This window comes from Rana temporaria, chromosome 6, assembly GCF_905171775.1.
Source record: "Rana temporaria chromosome 6, aRanTem1.1, whole genome shotgun sequence".
Classification (NCBI taxonomy): Eukaryota; Metazoa; Chordata; class Amphibia; order Anura; family Ranidae; genus Rana; species Rana temporaria.
Genome location: NC_053494.1, coordinates 96,181,211 through 96,194,446, shown reverse-complemented (window position 1 = coordinate 96,194,446; position 13,236 = coordinate 96,181,211). Strand labels below are relative to the sequence as shown.

Below are 13,236 nucleotides of genomic sequence, written 5' to 3'. Positions count from 1 at the left end.
CTATTTTCAGGCGTATGTCAGATTGTGGGCACGGCGCACAGATACGACGGCGCATAGTTACACTTACGCGGCGTATCTCGAGATACGTCAGCGTAAGTGCTTTGTAAATCCGGGCCATCTGTTTTACATGCCTCGACCGAGTTTTTCATTTGGCAACATTGTATGTAGACATCTTGCTAGATATACTGTATGCATTTTATAACAATGCATGCTTTTTTGTTAATTTCTGTTGGAAATTTTTTAAATCCAATAAGAAATGTCAGTTTAAAAAAAAAAAAAAACTGTTATACAACAAAGTAACAGTCATGATTGGAAATTAAAGGCTTTGCTATTTGGCATTTGAAGCAGATGACAGGTTAGAGTCGACCTAATGAAGTTCTCACATTTGTAAACTGACTGGAAGACAAAATAAGTGAATAGTAGCACACACTTATCCCTGACAGATAAGACTTCACTATTGTCACAACTTAGCCCCTGTTCACATCGGTGCGACATGTCATGCGATTTGACAGGTCCTATTGCTGGCAATGGAACTGTTCAAATTGGTTTGACTTTGCGGTGCTGCCCCAATTTGAAAAAGTAGGTAGTGCACTATTTATGGCGATTTCAGGTGCGACTTGCATAGACATCTGTGGATGAAGTCACACAGATGCCTTCCAAGTCACGCCTGAGGTCCCACTGACATTCAGCTTTAAAATTGTGCGATTTCAAGTGAAGTTGCACAATTTCAAAGCGTATTCAATGTGAACCAAGGCTAAGGAATAGACATTTGTATTCTTACAGGTTTTACTGACCCATTTTCTTTAAAACAGCTGTTTCACAAAACGCTCTGTGGAAGCTTATCATAGTTTGTTAGATTTGTAAGTCGGCACTCATGACCAATTCCTTAATAGAAAGTACACCCATAAATGCACATGGTGGCAAACAATGCAAAGCTGTCTCACCGAGCACTCCTCTTCTGAGGTCTGGATACAGCCGGATTTGTCATTTCTCACACAGCATGCAGAGTGTTTTTCCTTCTCTCTCTTCATTTGAATTAAACTGTACACTTGCTGATCTTGTCTCATGCATGGAGAAAATTTAGCTCCGAGATGTATTAAGTCTTCCTAGAAGAATTCAAAATACAGATATTAGTGCAAATTTATTAAATGCTAAGTTCACTTTTAGGAACACGTTCCTAAGTTGCCCTCCCAAACCCTGAGCTCCTTCCCATGACAGCGGATGGGGGCTCTTCTCCCTCACAGCAGCTGTCACATTTAAAATCACAACAGCTATGTTTGCACAGCTGCATCATTCATTCACAGAGTTTTGAGAATGAATAAACAACAAGTCGCGTCTGCCACCGCACTGGACAGATTTGTAATTTCAATGGATGAATGGAAGTGTGCTAAATAAGTCTAATTCTTCGTACACACAACCAATTTTCCCATCGGGAAAACTGCCATGACATCTTTTGGCCAGGAAAACTAGCCGTGTGTATGCTCCATGGCAGTTTCCCTGTCAGGAAAACCGCCGGATATCCCGGCAGGAAAAATGAGGACATGTTTTCTTTTTTCCTGCCAGGATTCCCGGCGGTTTTTAAGCCAATCGTTTTTCTATGCCTGCGGTTTCTATGCCTGCGGTTTCCCGACCAAAGCTCTCATGGCAGTTTCCGTCTGACTTTTAACTGCCGGGAAAACCGATCGTGTGTACGGGGCATTAGCATTCAGTAGTCCACTGAATCTCCACCCATCATTCTAACTGAAAGCCCATACAAAGGCGCAGGCAGAAAGCTGGAGGGAGAGTGTGCAGAAGCCTGACATTGCACCAGTAATCCATCGATCACAAGTGAAATACTTTGCCGGATCCTGTAAAAAAAGAAAATTAATGCACATTTCTTTTTCCTGAAAAAAACATGTGCATTTATTATTTTAATTAAACAGTGAACTTAGCCTTAAAAGCCTAAGGGCCATTTTACACTGATCAGTTATTTCAGGTAAAATAAAGTAGAAGAAAAATGCATGAAAAATGCATCCCTTTAAATCCTAAGGAATGGTCAGTTGCGTTTTAGGCTGTTTTCCCACTGCTCCCTTATAAAAACAAATATAGCATCCCTTAAAATTCTATGGGACGCTTTACACCGGTCAGTTGTCTTTCAGTTGCATTTTTTTAAGTCCTGCTTGCTCCATTTTTGGTGCATGTTATATTTAGGTAAAAAAATAAACAACAAACACACACAAGGGATATCACTTATCATCAGTGTGATGTGTCCCTTGTGCTGCTGTCCCCTGTTTTAGGTGAAATCTTCCTTTTACCCCTTCTACCCCCACTGCTGCTATTTTGCAGAGTGGGTTAACAGAACTGAGGGAGCAGTGACAGGTTCTCATCAAGAGTGTCCGACTGTGCCCTCTTTTTCATAGAAATTGTACTAGTTTCCATGAATGAAACAAGATCTATAAATGGTTCATTGATAGATCATGTTCCATATCATATCATGTTTCACATCATGATTCATAGATAATATTTCATTCATAGAAGCTGTAATGCGGTTTCTATAAATAGAGGAGCTGGGCAGAAAGGGCGGGCATACTCAGACACTCTTGAGGAGCTCTTGCCATAGCACCCTCAATTCTATTAATCCCTGCCACACTGCAAGAGTGTAGTGGTGGTTGGGGGGTCATCAGAGGAGGGACACATCACACCTATATATGTCCCTTGTGCTTATTCTTTATTTAACTAAATTTAGGCTACAGATTTGTGTGAACTCTGATGTGCCTTGATAATAAAAAAAGATATATGGAAATGAATTTAGACTGACCTGTCATCAGGTCTATTTTTCATGTTAAAGTAGACCTTTACCCATAACCATTGAAAACAATGTTCTTTAACAAAAGAACATATATTCTACATTAATAATTATGCTACCAAAATTGGTGTGCTGTAAATTGCTTCCAGCCTTGCTTCTGTTTCTTTTCCGGAGGCCGCCATTTTGTTGAAGCCCAGAGCCGTCACTTCCTTATTGGGAACTCTCCCCTCTCCTTAGTTTTAAAAATGATATGTCACTTTCTTTAATTAAAATATGTACTTTTCCAACCTTGATTATATGGCTTGATTCAGATAGAAAGGAAGGCTGACAGAAGCTTTATAGTGCTGAAGTTCACAGTCTGAAGATGAGGGAGAAAGGAGAGAATATCAGGGAGATAAGATAAGACACTATCCTTGCAAGTATAACTTTTTTGTGTCTCCCTGGCAGCAGAGTTTGTCCTTTCACCCAGTGGCGGCCCATCCATTAGGGGCGCCTGGGCTCCGTCCCCTCTCTCCATGCCACCCCCTACATGTATAATGGATAGATTTATGCATAGCATGAATCTATCCATGGCCGTCGTGGCCACCCCAAATTCAGGCATCCAGCCCCTTTCAGGGCGATGGGTGCCTGAATTACAGCGGCGTTTTTTTTTTTTTTGAAGCACCTGATTAGAGGCTCTGATAGTCTTCAAAATAGGGTGGGCTCGGAGCGCAGACAATTGTGCCATGAGGCCACCCAGGTGTTACAACAGTGAATGAATATTCGCTGTTGTAACACTGATCCTCAATCCGGTCAAACAGAGACCTGTTTTCCGGTTGGCCGAAAAGAAGAGTCCCAATTGGCTGCCGAGGGAGATGAAGGAAACGGAAGCTGCTGATGCCCGTGGATGGCAGGGAAAGGGAGAGCCGTCGCCACCGCCGAGAAGCAAGGGAAGCCACCGGTGAAAGGCTGCATAGATCCGCCTGCCGATCAACCAACCAACTGCTGGGGGGGGGGGGGAGTGGGGATGGTACTGTTTGCTACCCCCCTAAAAGAAATTACCACGTCTGCCACTGCTGTATCTTCTCCTGCTTTTCTTTTCACCCTTTCCCTAACCTGTGTTCCCTCCACACAGTCTGGGTCATTCATTATGCTTTCTTCTCCGTTCAGCAACAGTTAAGCTCCGTTCACACCATGACGTTCCGAATCACGGGCAGAATCGCCACGATTCTGCCCGCGATTCCGAATCACTGTAAATGCGGGACGCACTTGTTACTTTCAATGGCACTCCAATCATTGCGCGATTTTGCACGTGATTCGTCAGGCGACGATTGCGGCACAATCGCCCTGCAATGGGGTTGCCAAGCATGCCTCGTGTTTTGCGGCTAATCTGATTCCGCTTGCGATCAGAAACTTCATGATGTGAACAGAGCCTTAATCTTAAATCTGTCAGCTAATTGGCCTCTAGTGGCTCTAATTTTATACACAGTGCCAAAAATAAACATAAATTGAGCATGTGCAGAGCAGGGTGAGACAGCACATTACTGGATTTTAGACATTATAGGCACTTATTTGTATTGTTTTACAGTAATTCCCCTTGACAATGACTTCTAAAAAGACAGGAAAACCTTTGTTATCAAGTGTAACCATCTAGTTCATGGACTGAAGCCTCGTACACATGACCCAGAAACTCGACGGGCGAAACACATCGTTTTGCTCGTCGAGTTCCTTGTTAGGCTGTTGAGGATCTCGGCGAGCCAAATTTCCCAATTCCCATTGAGGAAAAAGAAGACATGCTCTTTTTTTGGCTCGACGAGATCCTCAACAGTTTCCTCGTCGAAAAGTGTACACACAACCGGTTTCCTCTGCAAAAAAAAAAAACAGCAACTTTCTTGCTGTTTTTTGCCGAGAAACTCGGTCGTGTGTACGAGGCCCGAGATACTGGCTCAGAGAGGACACAATCATGTACAGTGGAACCTCGGATTACGAGCATAATCCGCTCCAGGAGAATGCTCGTAATCCAAAGTACTCGCATATCAAAGCGAGTTTCCCCATTGAAGTCAATGGAAACGGAAATAATTTGTTCCGTATTGACTTTAATGGCATGCAATACTACATGCGGCCAGAGGTGTGGGGGGGGGCTGGGAGCCTGGGAAGCGCTTCGTATTGCGAAATGCTCGATAACCACGTTACTCGCAATCCGAGGTTCCACTGTAAATCCTAGTCTCTGTGCAGTTCTTGGCTTTGTTTACAAATGTAGGACACAGATTGGCCCCTGCTGCTGCCTCTCACTTTGTGACTTGCTACAAAGTTACAATGTTTAAGTATGAAAACAATGACAGAAGAAGGAAATGCTTCCTATTGCCTGCAGAGGACTGATAAAATCATCTCCGCTTAGGAAAGGTCCTGACTGGAGCTCAGGGATAGCTTTTTATTGATAAAGGGTGCATCTTTCCAGAAAAAATATAATGTTGCTGTATATTGTGACCTGTCAGGAATGTATTCATGCAAACTTTAGCTAAAACTAAAAACAGAAGAATCAACACAGGGGCATAACTTACAGTTAGTATGTCTCCCTTGTGCTGATTCTTCAGCTTTCAGTAGAAATTTTCATCTTTCCTACCCCCCAATCTTCCAGTGTGGCGAGGGTTAATAAAGCTACAAGGTCGTCAGGAGCATCAAGACAGCTTAACTATGCCCATACTTTTTTGCCCAATGTGCCATTCACAGAAGCCGTACTATGAAAAGATGAAGATTTCTACTGAAAGAATGAGGACAAGGAACACATCATACTAACTACTGTAAAGTTTTGTCCCTTGTGCTGATTTTTCTGTTTTTAGTTTTATATAAATTTAGGCTTTAATGAAAACCTCCATCATGCATAAATACACAGTGCATATTCATTGCAGATTTACTCCAAATGCTTTTACATTTACCGTAGTCACCATTTGGGATATTCATCAACATTACATTTACCATCACCCATGTCACCCAAGAGCTGGTGTAATGAGGAGACATTAAAGCGGAACTTCACTTTCTCAATCGATATTGACTATTTTTAATTCTTATGCGACTAGCATTAGTAAATAGAAGGGGAAGTATATCATATTTACTTGTTTTAGCCTTTTTTAACATTTCTTCAGTTACTTCTTAGGCAAATGATATCATACATCACAGAAGTCTTAGGGAGGGAGTGGGGGGGAGGGGGTTCTCAGCTGAGCACACCTCCCTACTTGCATGTCTGAGCTACGGGCAGATGGATTCCAGGAAGTAAATGCTACACAAATTATCTGCCCTTACACAAGATGGCCCCAGCCAGAAATGCTAGGGGCTGTTTTTTAAAGTGATTCTCCACAGAATAGCATGAAGACATGGATGGATGGTTTTGGGAGTTTTCTTTGAATATAAAAAATGAATTAAATAGCATTTTTGGTTGGTGGTGCTCAGATGCAGTGTAGTTCCGCTTTAAACTCCCTGGCGGTATGATTATTTCAGAAAAAAGGTGCTAAAAGCGGTACCGTTATTTGCAAGGAAATTTGGCGTTTTATACTGTAGGCCTGTAATTCTTAGGAATAACTCACTTAAATCTGACCAAACAAGAGTCTAGTAGGCAACCCGGGTATGAATTTTTTTTAAAAACAAAATGATAAATTATAATATAATAAATAACTATAAATAATTATAAAAAATAATAATATAATTATAATAAAAATTATTCAATGATGTAATCAACTCAAAATCACAATTTTTTTTTTACATACAGTACTGTAATCTATAAGATTACAGTATACTGTATGTAAGGTGTTTGTTTACCTTTTTGAATTTGGCGCCGTTCTCCGCTCCCGTGCGTCGTAACGTCGCAGGGAACGGAGATCGGCGGCACACAGAGGCACTGTGTGAATCGAGCGAGGTCACACAGCGCGGTGGCATCGCTGTATCCAGGGAAAAGGTAAGTAAACCAAGCCTGTGGATTCAGCGAGGCGAGCCCGAGTCTGACTCGGGGTTACCGATCGTAGCCCAAAAATCTCACCCCGAGTCTGACTCGGGAATACCGCCAGGGGGGTTAAAGGGGTTGTAAAGGTACAATATTTTTCCCCCTAAACAGCTTCCTTTACCTTAGTGCAGTCCTCCTTCACTTACCTCATTCTTCGATTTACTTTTAAATGTCCTTATTTCTTCTGAGAAATCCTCATTTCCTGTTCTTCTGTCTGTAACTCCACACAGTAATGTGAGGCTATCTCCCTGGTGTGGAGTGCCGTGCTTGCCCCCTACCTTGGACTACAGGAGAGTCAGGATGCTCTCTACGTTGCAGATAGAGAAAAGAGCTGTGTGTTAGGGGGCATCCTGCAACGTAGAGAGCATCCTGACTCTCCTGTAGTCCAAGGGAGGGGGCGAGCACGACACTCCACACCAGGGAGAAAGCCTTGCATTACTGTGTGGAGTTACAGACAGAAGAACAGGAAATTAGGATTTCTCAGAAGAAATAAGGACATTTAAAAGCAAAATCGAAGGATGAGGTAAGTGAAGGAGGACTGCACTAAGGTAAAGGAAGCTATTTAGGGGGAACAAATTGTACCTTTACAACACCTTTAAGATGCAATGGGGTTTATTTGCTAAAACTGAAAAGTGCAAAATCTGGTGAAGCTCTGCATAGAAACCAATCAGCTTCCAAGTATTTTTGTCAAAGTTTAACTAAACAAGCTGAAGTTAGAAGCTGATTGGCTAAAACACACAGCTTCACCAGATTTTGCACTCTCCAGTTTTAGTAAATCAACCCCAATGTTTTTCTAAACTGAATTAGGTGCCTTCTCAGCAGAGAAGAGAGATTTGCTGAAACAGCTTCTAGCGTCTTTGATTTCTGCACTGCCACCATGAGTAAACCCCCTTACTTCATCCTGCTGATTTTTTTTTCCACTTCCCAAGAAGAAACTACTGTATTTATTGGAGTATAACACTCACTTTTTTACCCTGAAAATAGAGGGTAAACTGTGCCTGCATGTTATACGCAGGGGGCTGTGGAAAGTTTTTTTTCTGAAACGTCCCTATTAAAGTTAGGGTGCTTGTTATACCTGTGCCTGTGTGTGTGTTATACGCCGATAAATACGGTAAGTAGTTTTTTTATGTTTTCTTTAGCATAGTTATGAAATAAAAATAAAAGTAAAAACAATGTTTTTATGGCAAATGTAAATATTGTATATTGGAAATAATAAAAACACTTGCAGAATTTGGTCCAATCCAAAAGTTTTCTTGCTGTATGTATCTTACGTTTTCATAAACTCCCTTGTTTCGCAAAACCTACAAAGAACATATTTAATTAAAGAATAAAGCTGGCAAAAAACAATATATTCTATAATTTTTTTGTTACGAGTATTACAAAAACACAAAAACACCAGTCAAATATTTTTTTTTAGTTTCTAATGGCAGAACTCCGATATCCAAGTATATGCCATTAGTTTCTGTTTCTAATGCAGGGAGAGCTGCCGATATGAAAATGATCTGATTCGCTAAACCAGCCATTCTCAACCATGGTCCTGTGGAACGCTAATTGTCCCCCAGAGTTTGCTAGGGTTTCCTTGAGCTGTGGAAAAACTACCTTCCATCTGATAGTGACTGCAAGGTTATCGGTCCAATGCCACTTGGCAGAGCCAGCAGTATGAATACAATGATCATTTTAGCTGTTTGTAAGGGTGGCATTCTAACAGCCACTTCAAGGGGGGTATTTTTCCCACTGACAACCAATGTAAAAGGCATTCTTCCCACTGCCTCCTGAAGGATTTTTTTTACAGAGGTTCCCTGAGACCTGAAAAATATTTCAAGGGTTCCTCTGGAGTAAGAAGGTCGAGAACGGTTGCTATACCCGCACATCTGCTTTCCTTTTGAAATTTAACCAGTCACAGATTTGGATCATTCAAAGCTAAGCATATAAAAAAAATGCATAAGCAGAGATTTCCTTCAGGTTGCTGAACTGATATGCAAAGTATTAACTTTTCCTGTTAAGTTCACCATACATGTTACAATCTGAATATACCAAAAATGATCTGATACGAGGACCTACCTAAACTATCCAATCAATTTGCAACAATCAGGCAGCCCTTGTGCTACATAGTTGTTGGTAGATTTAAAGAAGATTGTACAGGTAGATTGTAAGACCTCATTTACACAGGATTTTTTTTCCTCCCCTGAACACCGTTGCTCCTAGCAGGAAAAAGCAGCTTTAAAAAAACACAACCAAAGCCACGTTTTGCACAAACGTTTAGGCACGCTTAGATGTGTACGGGCGTTTCAAGCGTTTCAATGTTTATGGATTTTATTGGCCAGAATATAAATTTATTCTGGCCATTGGAGTGAATGACTGCTCAAGCGCTAAACACATTTATATTTTTTTCTGACAAAAGCTCCTCTCCTGAAAACGCTGGTGATGGCTTTTTTGCAGCCTGTAAACACCTATGTGTGCATGGCCACATAGGCCAACGAAGAGGTGCGTTTACAGGTCAAGCACCTGTAAAAGTGCAATTTTTTATGACCTGTGTCCATGAGGCCTAAGCTGTGTGTTGAGCTTTGTGGTGAAACTTGACGCACTCCTCCTCTGCCCCTTTTTTGGTCAGTGAAGCTATCATCAAATTAAAAACCACTAGGGGGGACAATAGACAAGATAGGATCAAGCTCAACTGCTACAGTAAAAGTTGCATATTGCTTATATCCGGTATCCATTTTGATATGACATATTCCACTGCAAGGAACCTCTGATTATGTTTTTAATCATATGCTCAGTTCTAACTACTAATGATTGAGCCAAGTTTACAATAAAAATGACCTCCCCAAGAGGTATAGAAGGCTCTCTTTCAGTGCCTCCTGACATATGTTGCAGCCAAGGTTTGATTCACTCCCCTGCCTTCCTACAAATTGTTGCTCATTGCCTGAGTAGCCAATTGTCAGTCCCTAGCACTGTTATATGGTGGATATGGTGGATGCAGTACAGTACACCTAGCAGAATGCAAGTATTTTTCATAAGTTCTTTGCTGCAGTTAGGACTGGAGTGGTAAAAGGGAGTTCGGAAGGAAAGGAAAGGTACAACAATGTTGATTCCCTTTAGGAGCACTTTAAAGCCCCGTACACACGGCAGGAAAACTGCCAAGAGAGCTTTTGGCCGGGAAAACAGGACGTGTGTATGCTTCCTCGCAGTTTTCCCGACAGCCGGCGGGAAAATAGAGAACCTGCTCTCTATTTTCCCGTCGGGATTCCCAGCATTTTTTTTTCCCCGCCAGATTTACTAATACTTTCCTATGGGAAACACTGCAAAGCAGTGCCGATGGAGCATACACACGGCCGGGATTCCCGGCCAAAGATCTCATGGCAGTTTTCCTGCTGGGTTCTCGGCTTTCCCGGCGAAGAGTGTATCTGTGGAATTTGTACCCATTTAGTCAATAAATCAAGTTTGAGGTCTGACATTGGAATGGAAGACCTAGCTCTCAATAAGCTACTAACTCAAGGTGTTGAAAAGGGTAGAGGTCAGGGCTCTGGGCAAACCACTTGTGTGCCTCCACACCAAATTCCTGAAAGCATGTCTTTAGGGACCTGGATTTATGCACGGGGTACAGTAATGATACCTCAGAGAAGAGCTTTCTCCAAACTGTTTCCACAAAGTTGAAAGTGAACAACTCTCTAAAATGTCTATGTTTGTTGTAGCATTAACAGTGCCCTTCGCTGGAAACACCTGAACCATCATTTGGAGGGGTGTTCAAATGCTGCTGGTGTATCTCCATACAAAAAGCTTAGCCAAATATTAATAACAATAATTATAAGAATACAACAACAATTATAAAACATACATTTACCTCTACTGGGAACAGTGGGATTGATTTACTAAAACTGGAGAGTGTAAAACTTGGTGCAGCTGTGCTTAGTAACCAATCAGCTTCTAACTTCAAATTATTGCAAAGTCTTGTTCTTTTTTCTCTAAAAATAACAAACATGTCTATATTTACCTGTTCTGTATAGTAGTTTTGCACATAGCAGCCCAGATCCTCATTTTCTCAGGTCCCTCTTTGGCTCTCCTGGCCCCTCCCTCCTGATGAGTGCTCCCACAGCAATCAGCTTGCTATGGGGGCACCCAAACCTAGTCACAGCTCCTTGTGTCCATTCAGACACAGAGCCCAGATTCGGCCCTGCCCCTCTCTCACCTGATTGGCTAACCAACTTTAATTGACAGCAGCGGGAGCCAATGGCACTGCTGTTGTATCTCAGCCAATCAGGAGGAGTCTCGGACAGCCGAGGAACTTGTGGACATCGCTGGAGAGAGATGGGGCTGAGGCAAGTATTAGGGATGCTGGAGGGCAGCTTCTGCACACAGAAGTTTTTTTTTTATCTTAAAGCAGAGAATGCATTAAGATAAAAAAACTTCTGACTTTACAACCACTTTCAACTTGTTAAATTAAAGTGGTTGTAAAGGCAGAATGCATTGGTTTCCGCTGCTGTCAATCAAAGTCAGTCAGCCAATGAGGAGAGAAAGGGGGGCGGGCCACAGCTCCATGTTTGAATGGACACAGGGAGCTGTTACTGAAACTCAACAGGAGGGACGACCAGCCGAAGAAGAGGAGGGTCTGGGATGCTCTGTGCAAATCCACTGCAACAGAACATGTTTTTTATTTTTAACTAAAGAAAAACAAGACTTTTTACAATAACATTAAGCTTTGACAAAAAAACAAAAACTGGAAGCTGATTGGCTTCTATGCACAGATGCACCAGACTTTGCACTCTCCAGGTTTAGTAAATCAATCCCACAGCCTGTAAAGGACACTAGTCAGTGCTTACTAAAGAGTGCTTATTATACATGTGTTCCTGTAATAAATGAGCCAGATTCCCCATAGATGTTTTGTATGCAACTGAGCGTGATGTGCATTTCATTTTGGATAGAGCAAGGGAGGGTTAAAACCCCTGTCAGATTTTTTGCCATCTGTTTTCTACTGCAGAGATTTCCCTTTACTTCCTGTCTCATAGCTAAACAGGAAGTGAGAGGAAATCCCTCCAAATTAAGGGAATCTCTTGGGAACCCCAAGTCCCCTGAACTAGTTTCCCGACTGGAAGATTTCCCCTCTAATACTTTTCTGGGGACAACATAGAATTTAGGATTTTCTTTTACTTTCACTTTCAATGATAACGGTAAACAGGACAAATAGCGAGAGAGAATCTCCCTAATGGGGGGACAGACAACAATACAATTGACAAGTTTCCCAATCCCTCTCCACTCTATCTAAAGGCAAAAAAAAATGTTTTGCCTTTAGTTATACTTGAACCTGTTTCCAGGTGGTAGGCCTTGTTCTACAGTGCAAAGGTGCTATATAACGCTAATGTAATATTCATTTATTGCAATGCCAACAAGTGTTTTTTGCTTGAATTACGTACAGATTCTACAGTTTCATGTTGAGAAAATCCAACAGGTGCAATACCATAGATGGATACAGTCAGGATTGTAATGAGTAGATGTACAACTGTAATCCAGTAAGTGAAGAACGGCCTGAAAAGAACACAATATTTATCACATTATCTATAGATAAAAAGAAAAGTGCAATATCCTATTCCTCTTGAGGCATAAATATAGAGCTTATTTTTTACAGTAATATATATTAATTATGAACAACGTACAACGTATCACAGATCTACCACATAACTGACATATTTTTCATTCTATAATAAAGCATGCAATAAACATGTTGATTAAAGCGGTAGTAAAGTCCACTTGTTTATTTATATTTTATACCTACAGGTAAGCCTATAATAAGACTTACCTGTAGGTACAAATATCTCCTAAACGTTCCCCCGTTAAGGGCAGCAGTCCCCAACGTTGTGTGTGGGATTGAAGGTATTGCAGCTCGGCAATTCAAACAGGGCTGAGCCCGTGAATCCAGGAGAAAGACCCAGTGAAGATGGGAACCCTGTCAGTGTTGACACCGCGCCGATGGAGCACTTTGCTTTAAAGGGGTTGTAAAGGTAATTTTTTTTCCCTAAATAGCTTCCTTTACCTTAGTGCAGTCCTCTTTCACTTACCTCATCTTTCCATTTTGCTTTTAACTGTCCTTATTTCTTCTGAGAAATCCTCACTTCCTGTTCTTATGTCTGTAACTCCACACAGTAATGCAAGGCTTTCTCCCTGGTGTGGAGTGTCGTGCTCGCCTCCTCCCTTGGACTACAAGAGAGTCAGGACACCCTCTACGTTACAGATAGAGAAAGAAGCTGTGTGTTAGTGGGCATCCTGACTCTTCTGTAGTCCAAGGGAGGGGACGAGCACGACACTCCACACCAGGGAGAAAGCCTTGCATTACTGTGTGGAGTTACAGACAGAAGTACAGGAAGTGAGGATTTCTTAGAAGAAATAAGGACATATAAAAGCAAAATCAAAGCATAAGGTAAGTGAAGGAGGACTGCACTATGGTAAAGAAAGCTATTTAGGAAAAAATAATTGTACCTTTACAACT

General features: G+C 41.7%; 1 protein-coding gene across 4 annotated transcripts in view; it reads right to left on the bottom strand.

Moving 5' to 3' along the window:
- RHBDF1 (rhomboid 5 homolog 1) overlaps positions 1 to 13,236 on the bottom strand; it is a 202,584-nt gene that overhangs the window by 61,301 nt on the left and 128,047 nt on the right. For all 4 annotated transcript variants that reach the window (XM_040357023.1, XM_040357020.1, XM_040357021.1 and 1 more), the window contains 3 exons: positions 12,167 to 12,278; positions 7,985 to 8,059; positions 945 to 1,106 (listed from right to left, as the gene is read on the bottom strand). In XM_040357023.1, coding sequence (XP_040212957.1) covers positions 945 to 1,106; positions 7,985 to 8,059; positions 12,167 to 12,278 — 349 coding nt within the window. The remainder of the gene's footprint in view (positions 1 to 944; positions 1,107 to 7,984; positions 8,060 to 12,166; positions 12,279 to 13,236) is intronic.